General features: G+C 57.0%; 2 protein-coding genes across 4 annotated transcripts in view; one reads left to right on the top strand and one right to left on the bottom strand.

Moving 5' to 3' along the window:
• TBCD (tubulin folding cofactor D) overlaps nt 1-26087 on the top strand; it is a 126904-nt gene that overhangs the window by 31261 nt on the left and 69556 nt on the right. For 2 of the 3 annotated variants that reach the window (XM_011373644.2, XM_023538633.1), the window contains one exon: nt 1357-1451. The exons of the other annotated variant lie outside the window; for it this stretch is intronic. In XM_011373644.2, the coding sequence (XP_011371946.1) occupies nt 1357-1451 (95 nt within the window). The remainder of the gene's footprint in view (nt 1-1356; nt 1452-26087) is intronic. 3 annotated transcript variants of the gene reach the window in all.
• ZNF750 (zinc finger protein 750) lies at nt 4937-9694 on the bottom strand. Its single transcript, XM_011373643.2, has 2 exons — nt 8271-9694; nt 4937-8137 (listed from the first exon to the last, which is right to left on the bottom strand). Exons 1-2 carry the CDS (start codon nt 9692-9694, stop codon nt 7429-7431), a joined length of 2133 nt encoding a protein of 710 aa, XP_011371945.1. The 3' UTR covers nt 4937-7428.

Raw genomic sequence — 26087 nt, 5'->3', positions numbered from 1 at the left:
ACAGAGGCCCTCTGTCTGCTGGGAGCGGACAGAGCAGGGGCCAGCGGTGCAGGCAGGACATGCTGGTTCGCCTCGCTGGCTGTAAAACGCGCTCAGGCCACAGCCGATGGCAGGTGACGCTGCTTTTTCACAGCTGTAGGCCAGCGACTCTGCACACGCGTCGAGTATGGAAACAGGAGTCTGCACAGCTGGCGATTGTGTGGTGATGGCTGAGTCACCTTAGTGCTGATCTTTTATCAGGTTCTTTCAAATGTTACTGAATTTTTAGGAAAAGCCTGCAGCATCTCTCTCCAATTAAAATCCTAAAGTACGCAAAGTGCCAGTATTAAATCTTGAAATCAGTCATATAGCATTTGGGACAGACATTTAATAAAATATCTGTAACTTAAAAAAACAAGTATAGTTGGAATTATGTCGCAAATCGATGGTGAAGTCCAAGGGCAGCTTCTGTGTCTGTGTCGGTCACTCTGTCTCTGGAGGGCTGGGGCAGGGCCTGGCGCACAGAGGCACTTGCCAGGTGTCTATTGAGTGGACGATAAGCCTAGACTGTTTCCTAACTGAGTGTTCTCGTGCTTGTTGCTGGCCAGTAGTGCAATTTGGTTGATTGTCTTAAAACTTTTTGCCATCAAATTAATTTAAGGCAGAGGTTTATAGTTTTTTTGCTTGTTGGTGAAGTATAGTTCTATGTTTACACAGGCAGCGAAGTGTGGAAAGTCTCGACAACCTTCATCAATCTGAGAAATAGTTAAGCTCACGAATTAAGTGCCAGAGTTGCCCCTTTAAACAAGAGTGCTTCTAAGCCATTCCAGGAAAATTTTTATTAAACATAAAAATTTACGTTTGACTTGGTTAACTGGCATTAGAATTGTTTATCAAAAGTCTCTATTTCATAAGTGCAGAAACATCTCAATTTCAGTTGGAGCCGGCTGTGGGCAGCTGGGGACGGCCTCCCGTACCCTTGTGCCGCACGCCTCCAGGCATTGGAGGGAGCATGGTGTTGTGAGCCCCCGGCTTCTCGGTGGCTCGGCACATTGGTGGGGGGAGTCGTGGTGTGCAGTTGCCAGGGGGGCGCCTGGCTGTGGGGGCCCGTGGAGGACCCAGGTCTGGCTGTGTACGGCTGTGGGCTGTGCACACTCTCAGTGGCAGCATGCAGGCTGACCAGGGCCTCACACATGGAGAGCTGCCGGGGGGACCAATCCAGCCAGTTATCTTTAACCGAATTGAGTCTTGCCTTCCTTAGCCAGCGAGTCTTTTCAGATCGGGGGCAGCTTTCAGGGAGGCTTGTGGGCGTAGACTGTGCAGACTGGGCCTTGCAGGGGAGCCCCTGGTCTCAGGTACCCACCCGTGTGCTCTCAGTTTTCAGGAGACGGACAACGCTTGGCATGGGGGGTGTCTGGCGCTGGCAGAACTGGGCAGAAGAGGCTTGCTGCTCCCTTCCCGGCTGACGGATGGTGAGTAGCGCGGCTCACTTGCTCTGCACTGTGAGGACGGCCTGCAGCCGGAGGGGCGCCTCGCCTCGCTTGTGTCCCTGGGGTGGCCTGCCGTGGGCACATGCCCTGTCTATACCCTTGCTGGCTGACCGAGTGTCTCGGCCCCCTCCTCACACCCCCTCCTGCGTCCTGGTTGCTGCTTCTCCCTGCAGCAGGTATCAGTGCCGCAGACGCACCGCACGTCCGGGTCTGGGGCCTCGCTTCGCTGTGACGTCGGAGATGCTGTTGTCCCCGGAACCAGTGTTCACCCTTGCCACTGTGCGCGTCACCTGGAGTGATGCCATCGTCCGTTGGGACAAGTCTCACCCTGTGAGGAGTGGGCTGGAGGGTCTCAGGAAGCTTGGCAGTGGGCCTGAGCAAGGGGCTTGGGCACTGTGTGGCCGGCGCCAAGGGATCGGCGAGCCCCAGGCTTGTATATCCCAGCTGGTGAGCCTGGCCACGTGGGGGTGGACTGTGGGGCTGCGGCCACGTGAAGCCCTGTCTCTGGTTGGTGGGGACCATCCCGAGATGTGGCTGCCAGTGCCTCTGGATGGAAGGAAAGGGTACCTGTGAACGTGGAGGGGCCCAGCCGGGACTGCGCCCCACAGACCCACACGCCCTGCGAGGGGACTTCTGCCCAGAGCGAGGACGCCGCACACAGGTCAGCAGCGCCCCAGCTGTGGCCGGCGAAGCGCTGGCCGTGCCCTTGGCATCGCGGGGCACCGGAGAGCCGCAGCCCTCGCAGTTTCTCTTTCCTCTTTCCGCTGACTCTTTTCTCTTTGCTTATTTCTGTAGCAGCTTTCTTGAGCTATAATTTCTACACCACCAAGTTCACCCGTTTAGAGTGCGTAGTTCACTGATTCATAGTGTCTCAGTTGTGCAGCCCTCATCACAACTAATTCCAGAACATTTTCCTTGTCCCACAAAGAGACCCCGTGCTCGGGAGCAGTCCCTCCGCATGCCAGACCTGCAGCTCGCCCAGCCCCGGGCGCCCACCGGTCTGCCGTCTCTCTGGGTCTGCTGCTTCTCGGCGTGCCGTTCACGTGTTCGTCCGTGTCGCGGCGTGCAGCAGTGGGACTTCGCTTCCTCTTACGCTGAGCGGTGCTCCGCCCGGGCCTGTGCCGCGACCGCCAGTCCCTTTGCCGGTTGGTGGGCATCTTGGCTCCTGTGAGTGGAGCTGCCATGAGCGTCTGTGGACGTGGTTCGGTTCTCGGGTGCGGACCTGGGAGTGTACTGCGGGGCCGCACGGTAACCGACCGTAAGGAGTCACAGTACTCTTCTGAAACACTCCCACCAGCAGTGTCTGAGGCTTCCCGTTTCTGCACGTTCTCTCCTGTGCCTCCGTTTTCCTGATTGCAGCCGTCCTGGCAGGTGTGAAGTGGCATCTCACCGTGGTTCTGGCTTGCATCGCGCTGTGACGGGTGACGTTGAGCATCTCTTCACGTGCTGCTGTCTGTTTGGTTGTCTTCATTGAAGAAATGTCTGTCCAGTCCTTGGCTCACTTGAAAAATCGGGTATTTGCTATTTTATTTTTGTAAGAGTTCTTTATGGATTCTGGTTATAAGTCTTATCAGATATGTGACTTACAGGTATTTCCTCCCATTCCATAGCATCTCTTCACTTTCTTGCTGGTGCCCTTTGGCGTACCAGAGTTTGACATTTTCATCAGGCCTAGCTCTTCTGTCTTTTCGTCCATTGCTCGTGCTTCCGGTGTCAAATCTGAGAAATTGCCTGTCCCAAGGGCATGGAGAATTACTCTTGTGGTTTTATTTAATCTTTTATTCCCTCCTAAGTGACTTCCTTATGGAAATAGGTGCATGTGAGAGCGTGTGAGTGTGGTGTACAAGTGTGACATGGATTGAGCTGAAGTCCACACCTGGCGGTGCTGACTGCAGTTTAGCTCGGAGGAGACTAGCACCTTCTCTTTGCTTCTCGTGTCTGAGACTGGCTGGCGTGTGTGGCCCATCACACGTACGATGTCGGCAGTGCCCGCTAGTCACACACAGGCAGAGTGAGAGTATGTGAGTGTGGGTGCAATAAATGAGAAGTGTCAAGCTGTTGCCCAAAAACAGTGGGACACGATGCAGGACGATCTTCGCTCCTGCCTGGCGGTGCCCCTTCTGTGCGTGGTGGGCGTGTGGAGCAGCTGAGCTGCCTCTTGCTCGGGGGCGGGAGGGGGTGGAGGGGGAGGGACACCGGCATGGCTGGCGCGCTCCCTCCTTGGTAGAGCTGCCATGGGGCCTGGGGTCAGCCTGCTCCTCTGGGGGGTGCCTGCGTGTGGCCTAGGCCCTCCCATTTGCAGAGTGCTGACCTCTCCTAACCGTGTCAGTCCCCACAGGCCCCATGTACCTTGGTTCCCAAGGGAGCAGCCGGGCCTTGGGAGGGGTCGTGCTGTCCAGTGCTCCCGTCAGGCCCTGGCACGCTCCCATTCCGATGTGTGTGTGCAGCTTTGTGTACTGCATGTTCCTGGCTGTGTGGACGGGAGACCATCACAAGATGCTTCGGCCTCGCACTTGGCGTGATCTGTTTCTGTGGTTAAAATGTTTAGCTTTGTGAGCAAATGCTGCATGCTTCATTTCACGCCCGCCCTTTGTTCCCTTCCTGTGGGGCGTGGCTTTTGGTCCAAAGTTAAAACCAGTGATAGGGAATAGTTTGCTCTGGGCCATTGGTAGGACTATTTAGAAAGGCCGTTGTCAGCATTTAAAAAATTTCAATGTTAATTCAAGGGTCCTTTTAAAATTTTTTTTTGCTTCATTGAGGTAGAATTCACCTCACATACAATTCACCTATTTAAAGTCTATAGTTCAATGGTTTTGGCATATTTCACAATTAATTTTTAAAAAACGCTGTAGAATATATAACAAATTTGCCATAGCGACTATTTGTAAGTGTACAATTCAGTGGCATTAATTAGAGTTATGACGTCATGCAACCATTATCACTGTTTCTAAGAGTTTTCATCATCCCAAAGGGAAACCGTCCCCACTGAAGGCCAGCTCCCCACTCCTCCCCCGGCCCCCAGGAACTAATCTGTCTGCCCCTAGGCATTCACCTGCTCTAGGACCTCAGGCGAGTGGGATCGTACAGTGTTTGTCCTTTCGTGTCTGACTGTGCTTGGCGTGAAGTCTTGGGGGTTAGTTCCCGTTGCAGCAGGGGTCAGTACGTCTCGTATGGCGGAACGGCATTGCATCGTGTGGATGCTCCGCGTTTCACTGTCTGCTCATCTGCTGCGGGCACTTGTGACCATTGTGAGCAGGGCTGCTGTGAACACCGGTTCACGCGTGTCTGTCTGAGTCCTTGTCTTCGTTTCTTTTGGGGATGTACCTAGGAGTGGAATTGCTGGGTCACATGGTGACACTAAATTTAATGTTCCGTGGGTTTACCATGTTTTGTGCGTGAAGGTTAGAAGCTTTCAGCTCTCATGTCGGGTCATGTGTGACTGTGGAAAGGCAGGGTGGGTGACACAGCACGGCTGGGGTTTTGTGATGGAACCCAGGACTCCTTTGTGCCTTGAGTGGATGCAGAGGGCCGCTGGTCACTGGCCGTGCATGCTGCACTGGCCTGGAAGAGCCGCAGACCGGCCCCGTGGGCTCTGGGGCCAGCACCTCTTTGGCGGTGAGGCAGGGTCTTTGCGGTTGGGAACTGTGGTCCTCATCACGTAAAGTGATGCCCGCCTGACCGTCGGGCGGGCCTTGAAGCCTTTATGTCCTCGGAGCCTTTGGACCTGTGTTCTTGCGTGTGTCAGCGTGAGGCCGGATCACGTCCGTGGGTGTGGCATTGGGTCCTGGGCCTGGAATGCGGCCTTCAGCGAGCGTCCCCGTGCTGCTGGCCGGCAGCAGGCAGGGCGTCCTGCTTTCGTGTCCTTTCAGACAGACAGAAGGGCCAGGCATGATCGGGTGTTGGGCAGGGGCTGTAGGGTGGGGATCGTAACTATTACCTTGGATGGTGGCACCTGAGGTGCCCTCAGGCCTGGTCTGTGGGGCTCACCAAGCGCTTGGATGCTTTGGGGCAGCCTGTAGCGGTGGCCTCCTGGGTGACCAGCTCTACATCCCTTCTTGAGGCGACATTGGTGGTTTTATCTAAAGTTACTGTGTTTGTCGTGAGGCACGCTGTTTGCTCTCCTGAATACCGTCATTTTAAAATAAAGCTGTCACATCACTCTTAACTGTGCATGTGCAGTGGGGCCCGGGCGTCACCATGGTTTCACACCCACCGTGGTACTTGTGAAAGTGTTTAGACCTTCTTCCTCGTGGGAATTTCTCCCCCTCCTGTCTTCTTGGTCCCGTGTCTCCGTTCACTGCTCCGAGTTTCCCCTCGTGTGTTTGTACCTGTGGTAGACCTTCAGCAAGAGGCTGTCGGAACGGACGGTCACGGTCACATTCCCTACAGCTGTGAGGTGCTAAGTACTTAAATTTTTTTCTACTTTGAGTTTTCAGAGACCTACTTATTGGGACAAAGTTAATCAGAACGACAGCACATAATGTTTTATTGGATGGCAGCTGTAGACAAGTTGGGTTTTTAGTCCAGGTGATTTTTTGTGAGTGGCGCTTCCACCTGGAGCGAGGCAAGCTTCTGCAGCGATGTGTTAGAGCTGAAAAGTAAAAACTTCCCTACAGACTAAGTGCTGAGAAGCCTTGTCACTTGCACAGGGAGCTGGGTGTGGCTTTTTTGCTTTAGCAGCATTTGTCCTTTGATCTCACCTGACAGCTCTGCAAGGACCTCCCACGTTCTGGTGCGGTGACTCATGCCCACCCTCCGCACCACACGCCCTTTCCGGGGGCCCTTGTTGACACCCCAGCCGGGTGTTGGATGAGAGATGCCCTGTGGGAAGTGGAGAAAGGGGACGTGGGGCTCGGGACGCCTGGCGGCCCGTTCTCAGGCAGCAGTTTTAGGGAGCGGAGGCTCTGAGAACCCGTTGTGACGTGCGCTGACACCCGAGGACCCACGGACGGTCGTCGAGGAGCCCCAGGGTGGGGCACAGGCCAGACTTGATGGCCGCTGGTTACAGGTGCGCACACACGCCCACACGTACATACATTCACTAGTGCTCACACACGTATGCTCATGCACACATCCACACACACTGACATGTCCACACATGCTCATGCGTGCTCACATGTTCACACGCTCACATGTGCTCACATGTCCACGCTCACACACGTGCTCACAAGCATGTTCTTTGGTTTAATTGCTTTCTCAGCCTTTTTCTCTTTTTTCACTGTTTATTACAGCAAAACATCGTGAAGTATAACAGTTCATATTTGTCTTCATTTTGTGTATTCTTAAAGTTTACCTATGAGTTTATTGGAAAATTAGCAATATATACATTATTTTAGGAAGTAGAAGATGAGGCTGAGTCAGGAAATTCACTGTAGCATGAGGAAATAGAACATATTGATGATAGCTTTGCCCATAATACATTTTCCCCAATGGAAATAAATTACTTGTATAAATAGTCTCTTGGTGTTTGAGTATTATTCAGTCATAACAGATCACAGTGTTTTTATATACAGCACGTTAATGCTAGTACTGAAAAAGTTTTTTTCTGGCATTTCCAGTAGTTGCTTCAAAACACAGTTAAAACAATTTGTTTTAGTGCTAAGATGTTTATGAGAAAAGTATTTTTAAAAGATTTCTGGTCGCTTACACCTAAGAGTTATATTTCAGTTCTATGTGTTTCGTTTGACATTTCACAAAAACAAAAACCAGTGGTTAACTCATCAGTCTGAGTATGTCATTCAAATATTTTTACAATCCAGAGTGGAAGCACCTTTTAATATTCGTGCCTTGTATTTACAAAAAATAGAGTTGCAGTTTTTTTTACTTTTTGAGAAGAAAAGAGAAACTGCATTGTAACAATAGGCCAGATGAGAAACAAAGGTGCCGCTGAAGGTTTGGGGCGCTACAGTCTGCCTGCGAAGGTGCGGAGGCCGCAGCTGCAGGTATGGGCGGGCGGGCGCTACGATACCCGCTTTCTTTTCCGGAGCGTGAGGACTCTGGCCGTGTCGCTCGGCTTTGTCTTCCTGGCTCCCTGCTGGGCCTTGCCTGCGTCCCGTGGGCTTGTCCTCTTCTGCGCTTTTGGTCTGAGGTCACTCTGGGGCTCCGGGTTTTCTGTGGCATTGAGGGCGGGTGTGTCTCGTTGGCAGGCGGACTCCTGGGCGGAGGGCTCCCCATCGCCCACCCGGACAGTGCTCGGGCTGTAGGCTGCCAGTTGGCAGAGGGCCACGGCTGCCGTCTGCTTCTGCTCATCACTGCTGTCCACTGCCCGTGCGTCCTGGGCCTCCCCAGCGGGGGTTGTCCCCGGAACCTTGGCGCCAGGGCTGTCTCGGTCGGTCTCAGCAGGGGCTGGCCCGTCTCCGGCATCTTCTGGCTCAGTTTCGTGAGCGGCGGCGGCAGCAGGCTCTGCTTCTCGCGGTGGGCTGTGAACGGCAGGCCTTGGGGCCAGGGCGTTGCAGGGGTCCTTCACTGAGAGGTTCAGAGGTGCGTCCTGCAGCTCTGTGAAGTCTCCGTACACGGAGTCGTGGGCCACCAGCCGGGCCTCGGGCTTTGTGGACAGGTTCAGTGGGGCCGTCCTGGGGCTGTCGTCCTCTGTGCCGGCAGGCACAGCCTCGGCGCCCTCGGTGGTGCCCCTGGTCTGAGCCAGGGTGCTGTCATCTGCGGCCCCAAGGCTAGAGGAAGCAAAGAAAAGGTTTAGTGGGAGCCCTACTTAGCAGTGCTGGGGACACGCCGAGCAGCCATGGGCTCGCTCCCAGAGCATGGCCTGGGGCGCCGCGTTGGGGGTTGGAAGGGGAACGGTCTTACCTCGTGGGAGACTGGCCTCTGTCCTGGGCCCCTGGGCGCTCCGCGCTCCTCCTGATGGGCTGGAAGGCCGTGAGGCTCTGCTCCGCTTGTGGGAGCCTCCCCAGGGTGCTCACGGTGGCTTTGTCCGAGTGGCCGCACAGCCCCGCACACGGCTGGCTTGTCTGTGTGAAGTTGGTGGGGCTCGGCCGGCCCGGCGAGCCGGTGGCCGCACTGCCCGCACGTGGGCTCATTTTGGTCCCTTCTGTGTCCCTCCGGCCGTCTTTGGAAGGGTCTTCGGCCTCGGGAGCCGGGCTCTCTTTCTCGTAGCCCATGCGCTTCCTGTGGGCGTCGGAAGGGCTCGCCTTGGACGGGCCCGAGGCTGCGTAGACTGGGGCGGCCTCTTCCAGGAGGTGAGAGCTCTGATCTCGGGAAAGGCTGGCCATGGGTGGGAGCCTGAGCCCGTAGGAGGGGAAGGCGGGCTCTGGCCGGAAGAAGCCGTACGGGACGGGCAGGGCGGACTGGAACTGCTGCAGGAGCCGATAGTGCTCGTAGGTGGAGGCCGGCGCGGGCACGTGCTTGGGCATCGGCCCCGGCTGGGGCAGGAAGTGTCTCTGCTCTGGGGCCCCGTACACTGACAGCAGGGCCGCGTCGCACTCGGGCGGGTTCCCGGCCAGTAGGTAGGGGGAGTAGATGGTGGCCAGTCCATGTTCCGTGTAGAAGTGAGGCGGGTACTCGGGGACTGAGGGCTGCACATAAGGGGAGAGGGTGCCGAAGCCCTTGGCAGCTGGGACTTTAGGGGGAAACTCGGGCGGGAGGAATGGCGGGCCCACTTTCCACGGGTAGCCGGGCGCGTGGAACGCAGACTTGGGGTGGAAGGTGGTGGCCTTGGCGGTGGGGCTGGGCAGTGCCCGTGCCTCAGGAGCCTCGGCGGGTCCGGGCCCTGTGAGTCTGCGCTCTGTGACGGGGACAAAGGCCGAAGGCCGCACGAGGCCTTCCGGAGCAGCCTGGGTGGCCTCGGGGGCTGGGCTCGGCCGTGCCGCGTCCTTGGGCAGAGCAGGCTTCTGTCCGGAGCCCTTGTGGGCCGCGCGTGTGGGCATGGCCAGGTTTTCCTTGGCGTCCTCCCTGGTGAGGCCGAGTGGGAGCTTGGCGTCTGGGTGCGGGAGCCCGTTCGGGATCGACTTGGAGGGCGTGGATTTCGCAGTGGTCTCCAGCTGGTGGGTTTGCTTGGGGTCTAAAGAGTTGGATTTGGGGCACTTGGGGACGCGGTCCTGCTCTGACACTAAAGTAATGGAGTTTTTGCAGAGACCGTACTTCATGTGGTTGAAGAGGTGTGACTTCTCGTTGCAGGTGAAGGGACACTGGAAGCACTTGTACTTGAAAGGCTTTCCCGGCGGCCTGGGGATGTAGTGTGGCTTTTTTGGTTTCCGCTCTTTGAGGAGACTCATCTTTCTTCCGCTGTCCTCCCAGGGGCTCTCTCCCAGCTGGCTCTGTTCAGTTTGGACTCGGTGGCCGCGAAGATGTGTGTGGCCGTGGGGGTGTGTATGGCCGTTTCTCTTGGCCTTCCTGGCCACGTGCTTTTATTTGACGCCGGCTGCACGTGCCCCTGGCCTGCCGAGGCCAGTCTTGTTCATCTGGGAACCAGGAGCTGCAGTGGAGAAGCAGAGCGTCAGCGTCAGCAGCAGCTTAGGACTGACGGGGACCTGTGCTGGCAGTGGGTAGCGGGAGTTAAGCGAGGCACAGGCACCTGGAGAGACAGGAGAGACCGCCACCGCTGTGGCCGCGGGGGTCCGGGGTCTGGGACGGGGTGAGCACCAGCTGCCCCTGCTCAGAACTGCCTGCCACCTCCCCCCGCCCACGTTTTCTGTTCTCTCAAGGCTGACCTGAAAGAATTAATCTGGGGGCCGAGAGGAGTGTCCTGTGTGGCATGGTCATGGTCAAGTCTGAGAATACCTAAATTCTCTTGAGTTTGGGGAACTTTCACCCTGTGACCTGAGGCCTCAGATGCCTAGCAGATTGTGGACTGAGAGGGCTGAGTGACCATTGGGGTCCCGCCCTGCCCTGTCCACGGAGTTTCTGATCTGAGTGGTGTCACGATGTGCTGGTCTGCGTGTGCTGAGCGTGACTGCAGGGGGCCTTGGGGTGTGTGCTCACGTTCACCGAGGACCATGGCCGTGTGGCTGTGACGTGCAGCAGTGCCCTGTGACAGGTCGGCCCTGTTTAGTCAGTTTCTGTGTCCTATGCGGGGGCATCACAAGTGAAAGACATTTAAAAGGACGGTCCCGCCTGCTTCCAGAGTTTCACGTGGACCGTCAGCTTTACCCGTGGGCAGCACCCGTGCGTTCTCACACACCCGTGGGAGTGCCGGGCTCGCATTGCCTCACATAGGTTTGAGGGGCTGTCAGTGAGTCCATGAGTGACTGACCACTGGCCACCTCGTGAACGGTGGGGAATGAGTTGGCGCATGAACCCCGCCTCTGCCTGGTTGGGTGACCAAGAACATGGTGGGCCGGGGCGCCTGCCTGCCTTCCCTGTGCTTTTCCAGATGGCAGAGCCAGAGCTTTGCAGCCCTCACGGTTGGGGGCAGGGGGGCGGTACCCAGGAGTGAGATGGCTGGTTCAGGCTAGGGAGCTATCCAGCCTTTTAACCTTTGGGAAGTGGCCTTTGGCCATCTAAGCCTCAGGCCATACCCACCCAGGTCCCTGACAAGCAGCGGTAGCCCCGGTGGCTGGTGGCCATGGGGCTGTGCCCTCCTCTGGAGCCCTTGGTCCCAGAAGGGGCTGTGAGTGTGTGGCCTTCCAGATATCTTTGCGGAGGGTCCTACTTTCCCTGCCCACCAGCACCCCCAGGCTCAGCCCAGTTTCCGGCAGAGGCCGCTCTGCCTCCCAGCCTGAGAACAAAGCCGGAGTCTGGGAGGATCCCAGGCTGGCTGCTGGAGTGACTGAGAGAGCCGTGGGTGGGGACAGCTGCTGGGAAGTGTGAGGAGCCCAGGCCCAGCGCTCGAATTTGCATGAAAATGTGAAAAGGAAAAGCCATCAGCTTCTGCTTGTTTCCAGGTTGCTTAAAAATAAACTTCAAAGGGAAGGATTGAACAGAAAGGCTCAGCTGCAGCTCTGTGCTAGGGACTGGGTAGCCATGGCTGGGTGTCACGGGAAGCTTCCCCACAGGGCTGTGAGACTCTGAAAAGCAGCCCGAGGGGACACCTGAGAGAGCTGCTCTCAAAGCCGCTCCTTGGGACCCACGCAGGGGGTGGTGGGGGTGAGGAGGTGGGCTGGGGGGTGATGGGTCTTTTTTTGGTGGAGCTTTAATTTTCACTTGGATACCATAGATTCTCAGCAAGCTGTCAGATTTTCTTCTCAGCATAAAGTGGTTTATCTACTCATTTATTCATGTTTCTTAAAAAGACAAACCACCACTCTCCTGCCTCTGGTGAGCTCGTGCTACCGGCCCTTTCAGAGGGGCACATTGGCTGCGAGGGTGCCCAGTGGGAAGGAGGCTCTGCGGGTGCCTGCAGCCTCCTGAAAGTTTTTGCAGAGCCGGCAGCGGGCCATTTTGAGTGAGAAGGGAGATTCTGGGCGCCCCGCAGCCGGAGAGGGGCTCCTGGGCCATCTCAGCAGGCCTTGCCATGGGCAGAGCCAGGCATGGGGCACCCGGTGCCCAGGTCACCCTGCCCCTCCTTTCTCAACGCGTGCTGCCGCGGGGGCTGCAAGGCTTTGTCAAAGCCCAGCAAATTAGAACGCACGATCATAGCTCTGAGTCCTTCCAATTTCCCTTCTTATTATAGGCAAAAACGTGAACGGATTCTTCATGAGTCTAGCTTATTCCTTGAGGGGCAGATATGCTCTGGGCGATGAAAGCACAATTTCCTCGCCTCCGTCAGGAAGCAACTCGATTCCAGCCAGGGCCGGGCCAGCTCGATAAGTCAGCGGGGCCTGTGCTGGCATGTCTCATTACGCTCCCTGATTCTGAAGGCGTGAGAACCTCTGCAAGGCAGGTTCCCATGATCGTGTAGGATATGTTATGGCAGAGATCTGAAAACTGATGATTTCATCACTAGCTGCGAGCAGCATGATCAAAATGATGACAGTTGCAAAACATCTATCAGGTGTGAGCCCAAAGCCCCAGCGATACCGAGAGTGGACACGGACCCGCCCCCCGCATTGAAGCGCGCGTGAGCTCAGATGGGCAGAGCTCCCTCGGGATTTAAGAAATTGGTGATGTTGGTTTTACATGCAGTGTTACTTGGTATTGCTGGTACTTCAGGCGAAAATATAAATACACCCACATGGGTTGAGTTTTCTCAAAGGTTTACCGGAGGCAGCTCAGGTGTAAGTTACAGTATCACCCAAAATAAGGATCTGAGAGGTGATGGCTGTTATGTCAGCATAACACCTTTTTCACTGAAATGAGGCTGTGTGTAGAGTTTTGGTCTGGGCCTTTTCATCCTCAGTTGGCTGACAAGGACAGTTTCGGGGAGAGCGGTGCCCATGTTCTAGGAGGCGGGCATACTCCAGGGTCTCGGGATTGGGAGGCCAGCCTACGTGGACGCCCAGGGGCCGCTGTGTCGGCGACTCTGGGCAAACTGACCTCAGGGCTGCACCGTTCGCCAGTTAAAGCAGGAGGCACAGCTGCTGCAGGCGCCCGTGGGGACGAGCGGGCTCCCTGGGCTGCAGAGGTGCCAGAGGAGTGGTGGGGCGAAACTGAGACTCTCGTCAGCTTTCGAGGGGACCGCGTGTGAAACGACGCGTCCCTGCTCCTGCCCCAGGGAGCTTGCAGGACGGAGGTGCGGTAGCCGCTGCTGGAATGCAGCGTCTGCCAAAGCCAAGCCGCAGAGCCCTGAGCTGTCCCTGTGTCTGGGGTGGACTGGCCCTTGGAGGCGGTGAGAGGGTCTCACGCCCTTCCCGGGGGCGCAGCCCATGCCCGTGCTAACGCTCGTCTGCAGAGCTGAGGGGCGGCTTGCTAAATCGGGGCCTGCGGTGGGCTTTTGCGGGCTGCGGTGCCAGCGTGTTTCCACGGTCGGGTGGGAGCCCGCTCCTGTGGGGGGCTGGGGAGGCACAGGACCTTTGAGCTCCCTTCACTCTCACTCGGTGCGCTCGGAGTCTGCGGGGTCGTGGGCCCTGCCTGCTTCGCAGAGGGCTGTGCCCCGCCTGCCTCCCCTATGCCTGTGAGTCGCTGGCAGCCCGGCGACCACCCTTTCAGAGCCACCCACACAAAGCAGCTGATGGGCGCAGTGTCCACACCCAGGGCAGAAGGCGGGGGTGGTGACTTGAAGACACGCCCAGGGCCCGCTGTGAGCTTCTGCAGGGGCTTCCTCCTCTCCCCTGAGAAAGCCCCTTTGTGCCTTCTCAAGCATCTGCAATGTCTGCTGTGTGAAGCCGGCAGGCCTCTCGCCGGGCGGCCCTGGTGGCTGCGTGTCCACTCTGCCGGCCACTCATACTGGCGGGCGGGTGTCATGGAACTGCCCACACAGCTCCAAGCAGCCTGTGGTTTCGATTGGCCACAGGGCTTTGTTTGCTCGTTTCTGAAGTGCTAACTTGCCAACGACTTGATGGGTCTCTGAGTGTGGACGAGTAATGGAGCTGCCTGTCGTCAGGACCAGAGCGAGTGGCTGGCATGTTTAAAGGGTTTCTAGGGAGTCTGAACTCTGAAAAAGGCGAGGGGAGGAGATTTTTTTGAACTTTGATAGGACACACAATAGAGGTAATTATAGCTTGACTTTATGGGACATGGCTGTGCCGGGCTGGGCAGCCGAGCCCGTCGTGCCCATGAGCCTGTGCTCTGGCCTCACGCGAAGACTCTTCCAAAGGGCCCTGGCACAGGGCCCCGTCAGGTGGAACGTCCTGAAGGGCATGCTATAATTACAATATTGTGAGGTGGCGTTATTGCATAACTCAGGGACACGCCATTGTCGCCTACCCACTGGGGTGTCGCAAGAACGAGATTTGTGAGTTTTACTCTAATTGAGCTTTTCCAGTGATTAACCACCACTCCCTCCCGGACTTTTGGTTCTTTAAAATGAAGAGTAAACTTGAGGACAGCCGTGACCTGGGGAGGACAGCTTCCCGGAGTGTGATTTGGAGGCTCGGGTCCAGGGAACAACTGGAGGCTCTTCCTAGTGTCAGCCGGGGGTCCCAGCTTACAGACGAGCGCTCCGAGCACTAGGGCAGCTTTATCGTTCGGTGGCCAGTCACCAGAGCCACGAGCTCAACGCGCCTGCCTCGTTCATCCTCACAAAGGCAAAACCAAACCAGTTTAAAGCTTTGGAAGGGCTTTGTTAGTGCAAAAATAATAATTAGAACAACCCATGTAGACAGATTTTGCTTAAATGACGTCTGTCTTGGCTCAGACTTGGCCAGTAATCTGGTCAGTAATTGTTCTTACACAGATTTATGAGAAACTTTACAAAGGAAAGAGCTCTACTTTTGTAGATATGAGGATCTAATTTCCCTAAGTTTTTTATACCCATATTTCAAAACTACCTAATTTAAACTTAAAAAGGTTTTAAAATTAAGATATAGATTCAGATCAGCAATTGTCTCATCGCATGTATAGATCTTTTTATGTTGAAATTCATCATAGCTTATTTTTAAGGTGAACAGATAGGCAATAATATAAGTTTGAGCTTTGTATTAAATTTTACGAATTTCGTGGTAGAAATGAGGATTTAATCTCCAGGTAAGTATGTTCGTAGGCTTTGAATCAAGTGTGAGCCTTGTTAAAGTTTTGTAACAATGGTCTCCACTGCCCGGTGCACCTGCTGGGTCCTGAGTAACCCTCCAGCACAGAGCAGGGCAAGCGATCCACCGAGCCAGGGAGTTTAAGTTCCATCCGAGAGTAGTTTGGAAAGAAAACACGGATTTGAGAAGAAAAGGCAGGTACTTACCGGTGGCCGGCAGGGCTGGGGGTGCGAGGTGCTGGCTGTGGGGACGGTGCCCAGGGAGCAGGCTGTTCTCACGCCGGCTGCTCCCTGAAACTGGAGCACCGGCCGGTGGGAGGGGTTTAAGTGCAGGAGCCGAGCCCTCGGGGCGTAGAGATGCACCTGATATTCCCTCCTGCCCGCAGCTACGATTCATGTGTTTGCTCCCACGTGTTTGCACCCACCGAGCTGCTCACAGCAGCCTCACCCACGGACCACGGTGAGCTCCACTTGTGTGCCTCCCAGAAGCTCCTTCCGGGCTCTGAAGTGCCTTGTTACTGTCCCCAGACGCTCACGGTTAGAATGGGGACTAACTGGGTGGAGGTCAGGCTCGGATAAATCCCTGATGTTGTCATAAAGACAGCATGTGTGACCTGCGGGGGGCAGCAGGTCGACACTGAGGTTTAGTCTGAAATGTGTGTCCCCGGCTGGAGGCTGGCACCCGCAGTGTCCCTGGCCCCGGTCTGGAGGCACCTTCCTTTCTTGTTGCCTTTTTCCCATTGCCCTGCGCCTGGCCGACTTTGTCCCTGTCCCGCCTCACAGCTGAGAGCGAGAGCCGGGAGGGAGGGAGACGGCCTCTGCTGCTGCCGCAGAGACCTGCCAGCACAGGCTGGGACAGCACCGAGCCGCCCGCCGCGGGGAGCCCTGGTGGGGCTCCGCGCCTGGTGGCAGTGGGGGTCCCGCACACTCCCTCTCCCCGCCTCTCCTCTGTAAGTAACTAGGACCCTGACTGAGCCAGTTGTCCCTCTCCCCACGGAAGCTGCTTGCTGCTGAACCCGGCTGTCTGCCCCTGGCCGTGAGGCTGCAGTGTGCTGTCGGTGTGGGGACGGGCCGGGGTGCTGTGAGCGGCTCGGGCGTTGCTCGCGCGTGGCTCCTGGCACAGAGGTGCGGGGCCGGCCTTCCCAGGCCAGATCTTGGCTGTTTGTCTGTTTAAACACTTTAGACTTTAGAGTCTACTTGGCTTTGCTTTCACGTTGGATTCTGAAAAAAAGAGTTTTAAGTGACTTTTGTTCACCTTAGACATCCGTGTAATTTAGAGTAAAAAGTGGTTGTGGAAGTCTCGTCACAAAAAGCAGCAGTCCCCCGCTGCTCCCTTACTGCTGCCGGGGAGCAGGCCACCCCGACACTCAGGCTTCAGCACCGTTGCGTCACGTCTCCTGACGCCGTGGGTCGGGAGTTTGGGCAGGCCTCTGCCGGCGGTTCAGATCCCGTGGGCGTTGGCGGTGCTCGTGCTGTCGGCCTGCAGGTGCCTGGTCTGGGGGCTCCCAGATGGCTCCACTCACTCACCTGCCGGTGTCCTGGAGGGGACAGCGGGGCCCCTCCCTGTCCAGTTAGTCTCCCTCCGGGGGCCTCTCCAGGCGGGCGGTTGGCCTTCTGTGGCTCAGGACTCTGACAGAGCACGGGCCAGCTTCCGGTCCTCAGAAAGGCCGGGCGGAGAGCCAGTCATCACGAGGCCCCCCGCCGCTCTTCAGCGCCCAGACTCGCTGCAGGGGCTGCCCAGTGGCCGCCCCCTGCCAGTCCCTGTGCGGGGCATCGCTTGGACCCCCTCTTAGCCGTGTGCTTTGGTGCTCTCACCTTGATGCCAAGACACGTTGCCCATCGCTAGTTCCGCTCCCTCCACTCCTTCTTGCTCCCAGTTTTGGGTGTTGCTTATTGGCTCCTCCGTGGAAGATGAGAGTCTCCTCCAGCCTCTCTGCCTGCTCGCCTGCCTCCCCCGTCCTGGGGTCTTCCTGACCTCCCCTGTGTCGGCCCCGTCCTGGGTCCTGCGCCGTCTCTTGGGCTGACCTTCACCTTGGTGAGCAGCACGTGGCGGGTGGAGACGCTGGGTGACTGGAAGTGTCCGCCTTTCCCCGCTGCCTGGCTGGTGGAGAACCCTGGGCCAGAGGTCACCCCTGCACCGGTCCTGCTGTTGGGAAACTTTTTGCCATTCCGACTGCTGGTCCTTCCCCCCTCGCTCTAACATGGGACATTTCACACAGCGCGCGCTCAGGCGCCCGACCCCAGACCCCGCGTGAACTCCCTGCTCTGCTGCCTTTCGCGCCTGGCGCTGGGTGGCCGCCCGTCAGTCCATTTCAGTCACTTGCAGGTAAGCCGCCACGGCGCCACCTCTGAGCACTGCAGCAGGATGTTAGTGTTCGGTTACAGTTCTTCTCTTAAAGGTAAAGTTTACGTTCGGCACAGGGTGCAGATCTCTGGAATCGGTCTGCGAGTTTTGGGGCGCGAACTCCCCTGTCAGGACATGAAGCGTGTGGTCCCCACTCCAGACTGCGGCAGCCCCTGGGGTTTTTTCCCGTTGTCGGTTGGTTGTACTTATTCTAGGGTCTGTGTAAGTGGTGTCTCTGGGGTCTCGGTGTGGTTGGTGCCTGGGGTCTCGGTGTGGTTGGTGCCTGGGGTCTCGGTGTGGTTGGTGCCTGGGGTCTCGGTGTGGTTGGTGCCTGGGGTCTCGGTGTGGTGCTGCTGTCTCCTCCGGTGGCTTTTCCTGTCGTCCTCGGCGTTCTCTGTTTCCTTGGCTTGGTCTTCAGCCCTTCTAGGATTTCTTTCGTGCTATTACAATTTTTGGTTTCCAGGAGTTTTTTGTTCTCTGGATATTGCTTTTTTTAGTGTCTTACGTAGCAGTTGCGACGGCTTCTTGTACTTCTCTGAGGATTTTGAGGATTTGGGGGGCGGGCGGGGGGGGCTCTCCCTGCCTCGTCTCCATCCCTTCCACAGCGGCTTTCCTTTCTCAGCGGGCCCCTGCTCCCCACCTGCAGAGACTCAGCTGCTGTCTCCGGCAGCATGGGGGGCTTGCGGGGTGTGCTCCTTCCATGACGGTCCCCAGAGGCCCACCCCCCCAAGTTATCTGGAGCCACAGGCCTTGAGCCCTGTGGGGAGACTGCACACGCATTGGGGAGGGCCTGGGTTCCTCCGCTGCACGCAGGCCAGGCTCTGTGGTGCACATGTGTGTCCACGCTCTGCAGCCTCCCGAGAGTGGTTCCCACATCGCCGTGTGTGTCTTCCCTGCCCTGTGGTTAGTGCCTAAAAAGGAAGGGACCTCTTGTGTCATGGGCAGTGGGACTCGGCCCCCCGTGCCGTCCGTCTGCCCACTGTTACCTGGAGACCTGTGCCTGGGGTCAAGTCCCTAGGGGAGGTGATGGGGAAGCAGCTGGCAGGCACGGAGGGTGGCACTGTGTTAAGCACTCTCCCTGCATTAACCCGTCGAGTCCCCATAGCGACTCCACGAGAGGGACCGTCACGACTGGTTCGCGGTCACAGAGCACAGAGAGGGATGCGCCCATCCTGAAGGGCGACAGAGCAGGGCTGCACCACAGCCGAAGGGCTGCCCTGGGAGGTACTGTCAGTGGGAGCCCAGGGGGGCCACGTGGTCTTGTCATCACTGTCGCTCGCCCCTCCCGGTCTCCTAGCCCCTTCCGTCCTGTCCTCGCGGTGACCCGTGGCTTGCTCCCCTGTGACCAAGACACTCCCCGACGGGCCTCTGGCTTCGCATCTGCAGGGAGGCGTGCAGTGGGTGCCTGCGTGTGTGTGTCCTTCAAGGCTGACGTGTGTGCAGGAATGGCAGCTGTCACAAAACGGCCTTTGTGAAGGGCACAGGTTCCCACGTTTCCGGCCCTACCTGTAGGTTCAGGGTAGCTTTTATTTTAGTCATTTGCTGTCTTTGGGGGCGCTGCACCCAGAGGGGAGGAGGAAGGAAATGACAACTCCCCAGGAGTTTCAGGGCTTGACGTTGGTGTCCTTTTCTGATTTGGTGGTGGTCAGGAGGGCCAGCGCTGGCTCCCGTGCCCAGGCTTAGCGCAGGTCCCCTGCGATGTGGGCTCCACCCTTTGGGTCCTGTGAGGTGTGATGGCCACGTGCTGCTCCTCTGGAGCACGTGCTGGCGACCTGGCGGGACCATCCAGCAGACCAGGCTCCTGGAGGGCTGGGCAGCTGCGTGCACGCGTGTGTGTACTTTCACATGCATGTGCACACGCACACGGTGCTGGCAGGGAGGAGGGTAATGCTCCGGCGTCCCACACCATGGCCTCTGTGTGCCCAGCAGAGGTGACTCCTCGGGGCTTCCAGGCCATTGGCCACGTGCAGGGCCCTGGGGCCGCCTGCCTCTGCTCTGTCCTGCTTCTGATGGGCACTTGCGGCCCGCTTGGTGGCACACTGCTCCTTTGGCCCCTCTCCTCTCCATGGCACTCTTGTTCCCGTGTCTTGCGCTTCTTGCTGAGGTCTGGGGTGCTGAGCTCTGCTGTGCCATTGGACTCGGGGTCATGCTCTGAGGCTCGTCCTGCACCACAGGGGCCGGCTCTGGGGTGGATCGGCGGCTCCCCGGCCCTTTGGGTGCTCGCCGGCCGGTGGGCCTGCATGCAGCTCCTGGCCCTGTGCCTGTGCAGAGGCTGCCAGCTGGGCCTGGAGCCCCGTCTTCCAGCCAGCAGCGTGGGAGCAGCTGTGCACTGGGGGCTTGCCGCCACGAACTGAGCAAGAGGCTGGCGCTGGGAGCCCCTGGAACGAAGTACAGCCCCGTGAGGCAGCCGGGCGTCTCTCTCAGCGAAGCCCTGGAGTTCTCGTTTTAGGAAACTCCCGGGACGATCAAACACTTGAGCATGGAAGGCAAGAGGAAGCGGAGTCGGCTTGGCCATGTGTGCGGGGGCCACGGCGCGGGCGAGGTGCCCGGGAGCCCCGTGCACAGCACGGGGAGTTTAACTTGCGTGCGGTTCCAGCAGCGCTGCTGTTTGGGGTTCCTTGGAGCTGGGGCTACTTCGTTGGAGGGAGGGGCATGCAGGCCCTTCGCGACCCCCAGGAGCCGCAGGTTCTGGGTGTGTGGCACAGAGCTCCTGGGCCCGCCCAGCTGACATCTGCCCGGAGGACCTGGGAGTCTGAGTCCTCACAGTGTGGGGGTGTGGGTCGGGAGAGGCGTCTGGGCGAGAGACCCCTGGCCTGTTCTGACAGGGTCCCTGCCCTTGTTCCTTCTGGTGCCATCGCTGTGGCTCCTGAGAAGTCTCAAGTGAAACCTGTAACCTGAGCCAGGGCTAGGGCCGCCCGCTCGGAGGGCTGCTGGTGACCCCTAACCCCCACTGCTCCGCAGAGTTCCAGGAGCAGGCCGCGTGGCGCCAGTGCGCCCTTCGTGGAGTTTCCGTTGAAAGGGGCTTTTTACGCGTGGGTACGCCCACTGTTGCCTACGGGAGTCATTTAGTTCTGCTGAACAAGGACAGGTAAAGCTGTCTCACAGACTTCCCTCTTCCTTTTTCCCTCGTGCTACAAACAGCCTTTGCTAGGAACATGACAAGGGCCCGGAGCAGACTGAGGGGTGGGGCCTGCGCTTGTGGGCTGCACCTCCGCCCCTCCCCTGCCCGCCTGTCCTGGCCGCCTCAGCGCGTGGCACCCGGCCCGCTCTGCCGGCCCCTGTGCTGGCGCCAGGTCGCCCTGAGAGCTCGCCCCTCGAGGCCGAGTCCTGAGTCTCAGTTCCTCCATGGCAAAGAATCTTTTATTTTTGCAGACATGGTTTGGGTTCTTTTCTGCGTCTTCCTGACCTTTCACTGGTTTGTCCTCCTGTGTCTCATGCTCCCAGGCTGGGTTTTGCTGGTGTCTTTTGGCTGATGCTCTCGGGCTCAGACCCTCTGTGGCATCTGTGCGTGTCCCTCGCCTGCCGCTCCTCTCGCGTGGTCTAAGGGGATTTCTTAGGGGCCCGCTTCTGGCAGTCACGAGGTGCCCTCCCGCCCAAGCGTGTCCTGCAGTAAGCTCTCGTGTTGCTTCCTGGGCACCCCAGTCCCGGCATCACTCAGCTTGGGCTTCTGCGAGCACTCAGGGTGTGCACGGCCCTGGGCTGGGGCCTTGGTTCTCATGGGCACCTCTTCCTCCGCAGCCCCGGCCAGAGCCGGCCTCTGTGGGCAGTGGCACTGGCCCTTCCTTCTGCTAGCAGTTCCTGCGGGAGTGTCCCTGGAGCCACGCAGGGCCTCAGGGGGCCCACGGCCGCTGTCATGAGTCGGCCAGTGGGTTAGAGGTGTTCCCAGGTGCTCTGTAGGTTGTACTTGCCAGCAGTGATTGAATTCACAACCAGATAGGACCTGTGTCCAGCAGATGACCACGCGCAGTGCTGTTCTCTGCACTCAGATGAACCCCGCACCCTCGGTGCCCGGGTGCCTGCGTGTCGGTGAGGAGAAGAGGGGCTCATGCTGAGCCACATGGCCTGCTCGCCCCTGCATCTCTGTGCCATGATGCTAAGGCAGTGCCCGCAGGACGTGACCCCGGGGCTGCGTGGCTTTGCACGGCATCCTCGTGGCCAAGCTGGGAAGTCCCGTCCACACCAAGTATGGGCGCTTGGAGGCGGGAGGAGCTGCAGGCATGTGCTCCGAGGGCGGGCTCCAGGTGGCACTCTTGGAGACTGTCCCTGCATGGGTGTGCATGGCCCCCGTCTTCCCCCGGTCCCTCAGGACCACCCCCCGCCTTGGTTCTTTCAGACCCAGAGCTAGTTTCCGGTCAGCTCTGTAGCAAGGTGCACTTGCAACCCCACACTCCCCGTAACCCCATGATGCAGGCGGTGGGGCGGCTACGGGCTTCACCTTGCTGGTGAGTTGTTCGAGCACATGCTCAGATGTCCCCTGCACATGCCCAGTCCTGCCGGCACTAGGTCCTGCGGCAGAGGCTGCAGGTGTGTAGACTGGTCCCTTGGCCCATGGCCACGGCAGCCCAGAACCCGCACAGATCTGCATGTGGCTACCACTGCCGGATGCTAGTGCTCGAGTTATGCTCAGGGTGTGAAAAGCAAAAAGCAGGTACGCCGAGATGCATGGGCAAACCTGGTGTCCTGAGAGCTCACAGCCCCTCTCAGTCGTTGACCGGTCACTGAGCAAATGAGCTAGTGGGGAGACACGATGTCTCGTTTGGACGACAGAAACTGCCGCTCGACACACTGGAGGGACACCACAAAACCACATGTCCTCTGGGCCGGAAAACAAGTCCCAAGACATTTCAAAGAATGTCTAGTGTACAGACTGCATTCTTTAACCAGAAAGCAAGGAAATTAAAAGTCAGATGCATAAGATAAAGGTAAGGCTCCAATTTTCAGTTCGAAAACACGGATTTTTAAATAACACATGAATCAAAGAAGAAACCCTAATATCAGTGTACGATGGAAATGTGAAGGTGGAGCTGACGGTAACAGAATTGTCATGTGTCAGAGCTTTTGAGATGTGGCTGACAGTGAACTTGGAGGGAAACTTAAAATCTTGAGCAGCGGTTGTGACACTGTGACCCCCGGGCCCGGACTGGCCCTGGCCTGTTTCTGTATAGCCTTGGAGCCAGGAAGGGTTTTTCCTTTTCTAAACGTTGTTAAAAAAAGAAAGGAAGACAGCCGGTTGCCTGCAAAGCCTGGGCTCCTGGGCTCTGGCCCTTGGGAGGAATCATCTGCTGGCCGAGCGCATCGCAGGGAGGAGGGACGGCTCAGGCTGGAAGGGCGAGCGGGAGCCGCATCAGACATCAATGAAAAGAGGAAGCACAGACGAGAGGGGATGAAAGCCAGCAGTAAATTCTTTGAAAAGGCCAGTGGAAGAGATAAACTCCTGGCTTACTGACAGAGAAGGAGAGGAGGCGTAGACTCCTGGACGTTTCGCCGGGGGCTGTGACACCACGGAGACGGAGAGGGCCACGAATGCCTTTGCTGACCAGTGTGCCGGGATCTCATTGGAGGAAGCAGACTTGCCTGGGAGTGTCTTCGAAATCGAGTCCGGCAGAGTGGCAGGCAGTGCGTCTGTGCTTCGTGCCCTTACTTATAAGTTGGGGTAATAACCACCCGCCTGTAACAGTTCCGCTGAGATAGATCTTTCATTCCATGCTGTTCACCCATTTAACGTGTGTGGTTCCACGCCTTCCGGTGTATTCAGTCAATTCTAGAACATTCCCTCAAGCCAGGAAGGAACGGCATAGCCCTTAGCCGTCACCCCGAGACCCCCCCATCCTTTTAGCCCTACTCACCAGTCTCTTCTGTCTCTGTGGACTGGCCCACTGCAGGCATTTCTCATGAAGAGACAGCGTGTGGGCTCTGGGCCTGGTCCCCTTCGCTCGGATTGCATTTTCAGGCTTAGCCACGTTGTAGTGGGCGTCAGCATTTCACTTCTCTCTGCGGCTAAAGCCTACACCATGGTATGGGGTATGAGTTTGCCAGGACTGCCGTGACGGAATACCCCGACTGGGTGGTTTAAACAGATCTTGTTCTTCCCCACAGCCCGAAAGCTGGAAGTCTAAGATCAAGGTGCCAGCGGGGCTGGCTTCTCCTAAGACCGCTCCACTCAGCTGGTAGGCGGCGGCCTCCTCTCTGTCCTCATGCGGTCGTGCCTCATTCTGTGTCCTGCTCTGTTCTTAGAAGGATGGCCGTCAGGTTGGATCGGCCCCCTCCGCCCCCATGCGGCCTCACCTCCCCCTAGTTACCCCTTGGAGGGCCCCTCTGCAATCACATCGTGTGGCCCTGAGGCTAGGGCTTCCGCAGATACACTCGGGGGGCAGCTCAGCCCACAGCCTGTGGAAAGACCTCATCTTCTTTAGCCATGGGCCCAGCAGTGGACATTTGGATCGATCCCACCTGTTGTTGGGGATGGTGCCGCCACCAACATCGGTGTGTGTTTCTCTTGGGTCCAGACCTGGGAGTGGGACAAGGGGCCGAGTGCGCGTCGGGCTCAGAACGCTGTGCGGCGGGCGGTGCGTCCTGCCGAGGCGCTGGTGGCGGTGGACCCCGACGTTGACGCAGCGGCCCCGGCCTCCTCTTGGTTCATGTTTTCCCAGTATCTCTTTTTCCTGTCTTTTCTTTTAAGCTTTTTCACATTCTTACATTTTGGACACGTCGGAGTAAAATTCCACCCGTTGGTTTTTACCAGGTGAGGCTAGTCTAACAGTGACACGTAAGTGCTTCACTTGAGTTTGGGTTTTCTTTCCCTGTGCTTAGAGAAAATGTGTTCCTCTTGCCTTTCTAAAAAATCGTGGTTTCTCTCGCACCCTCCCCACCATGCCATATCTTCCTTCTCTATCAGCTTAGAAATTGCATATCATTTCTCTTCTTTACTGACAGTCTTCAGACTCGTGTCATGAGTGTTTAGTGTCTTGACCCACGTCGCAGTGACGCACAGCGTCTGCGACCCGGTCCCTGCTCTCCTGGCCTCGGCGTCGAGTTTTCCCGTCTGTCTCTTCGTTGAGCAGTAGTTGTTTATCTTAAAGACGGTGTTTGTTCAGATGGTTTGACGTGCACATAGAATTCCTCTTGTCGCCGTTCTTTTCTTGTCCCCAGCTTCACCGCTGGGATGCTTTTACGATCTGTGGTCTTTTAAAGTCTCTTCAGGAAAGGTGTGTGAGTACAAATTGTCTCTCGTTCCTCTGCAGTTTCTTTCCAGCCCTCATTCCTGAAGATAGTTGTTGGCACGCCGCTCCCAGCCGAGGCCCTTCCTCTGCCCCGCGTCGCCCGCGGTGGGTCGCGAGGCCGTTCCTGCAGGCGTGCTGCCCCTGGTCTGGCTGCTTTTCTGATTTTTCTCTGCGTTTTTGGTGTTCTGCAGTTCACCGCGACGAGTGTAGGTGTGGACTTTGTATTCATTAGCTTGCTTCGTTTTCTGTATCTGACTTACATCTTTCATTACTTCGGGCAAATTCTCAGACATTGATTCTTTTTAACTGTCTCTTTTGTCTGCTTTCTCCTTTTGGGACCCGGAGTGGCGCTCGGTATCTCCATCTTTCTCGTCTTCCGTGTTTTCTAACTCCTCTGTGTGGGCTGCGTCCTCAGTGATTTCTTCAGCTCTTTCATTTCCCATGCTCTCTGACCTCCTGGGCCTCCTCTCTGTCAGAGCCAGACCCTGTGCCTTTGGTCCCGTCAGTCACACATGTCATGTACGTTAGGTCTGTGCGCGGCGCAGTACGCATACTGTGTCCGTCTGAACAGGTATCTGAAATTGCTCAGTCACTTCTGATGTCTTATTTGTAGCTTGTTTTTGATTTCATCTTTTACTGAACATTTCATGTAGAGTTTTATGAAACCGTTACCTGAAAGTTCCAATATCTAAGCTCCTTTGGGTTTAAATCAGGTGATTTTTTTGTTTGGTTTTTTTTTGGCTGACGCTGCTGGCCAGGCTACACCCCGTGTGCGCACCCTCTGCCATGCTCAGTCTCTGACCCCTCTGCCGTCCTGTATGCTGACCTTGGAGATCCTCCCCTGGACTTCTTCCTTGTCCCACCGTCACTCTGAATTGCCGTGCCAGGCTCCCCTCTGCACGGGTGCCCCATCGCCGCATGTGGGCTCCCACCCCAGTCCTGCTTGTAGCTGCTGCCCTTCTCTGCTGTGCCCGGTGGCTTCAGGACGGGATTATCAGAAAGGCAAAGCCAAGGTGTTTGCTCTTAAAAACAATTTCTTATTGTGTTGTTTTTAATTGAGGTAAAAGTCACATCATAAAGTTAACCACTAAACATTTTAAAGTGAACAATGCAGCCACATTTAGTACATTCACAGTGTCACTTCTGTCTAGTTCCCAAACGTTTTCTTCACCCTCAGAAGAAGCCTGGTGCCTGGCCCCGTTACCCTCCCAGCCCCGGTCAGCCACTTACCTGCATTCTTTGTTTGTGAGTTACTTCTGGAAATGTCACGTAAATGAGATCACAACGTATGGGCCTTTCTGTGTCTGGTGTCTTTCGCTGAAGTTCATCAGCGACGCAGCATGTGCCAGAGCTGCGTTCCTTTTCGTGGCTGAATAATATTCCACTGTGTGGATGGGTCACTTTTGCTCCCGTTCACCAGCTGATGGACAGTGGGTTATAACCACCTTTTGGCCACTGAATAGGGCTGCTGTGAACTTTCATGTACAAGCTGTTGTTTGCACACTTGTTTTTAATTCTTTTGAGGATATACTTAGGGACGGACTGCTGGATCACACGGTACTCTAACGTACTGGGGAGCCGCCAGCCTGTTTCCCCAGCGG

Source organism: Pteropus vampyrus, unplaced genomic scaffold (assembly GCF_000151845.1).
Source record: "Pteropus vampyrus isolate Shadow unplaced genomic scaffold, Pvam_2.0 Scaffold227, whole genome shotgun sequence".
In the NCBI taxonomy this organism is placed as follows: domain Eukaryota; kingdom Metazoa; phylum Chordata; class Mammalia; order Chiroptera; family Pteropodidae; genus Pteropus; species Pteropus vampyrus.
This window is presented reverse-complemented; position numbering and strand designations above follow the sequence as displayed.

Excerpts from the sequence above, each read along its gene's own strand:
- ZNF750 (XM_011373643.2), bottom strand. The coding sequence starts at position 9,694 with ATGAGTCTCCTCAAAGAGCGGAAACCAAAAAAGCCACACTACATCCCC. Across the intron at positions 8,138-8,270 it reads AGAGGCCAGTCTCCCACGAG|CCTTGGGGCCGCAGATGACA; the intron begins GTAAGACCGTTC and ends TGCTTCCTCTAG.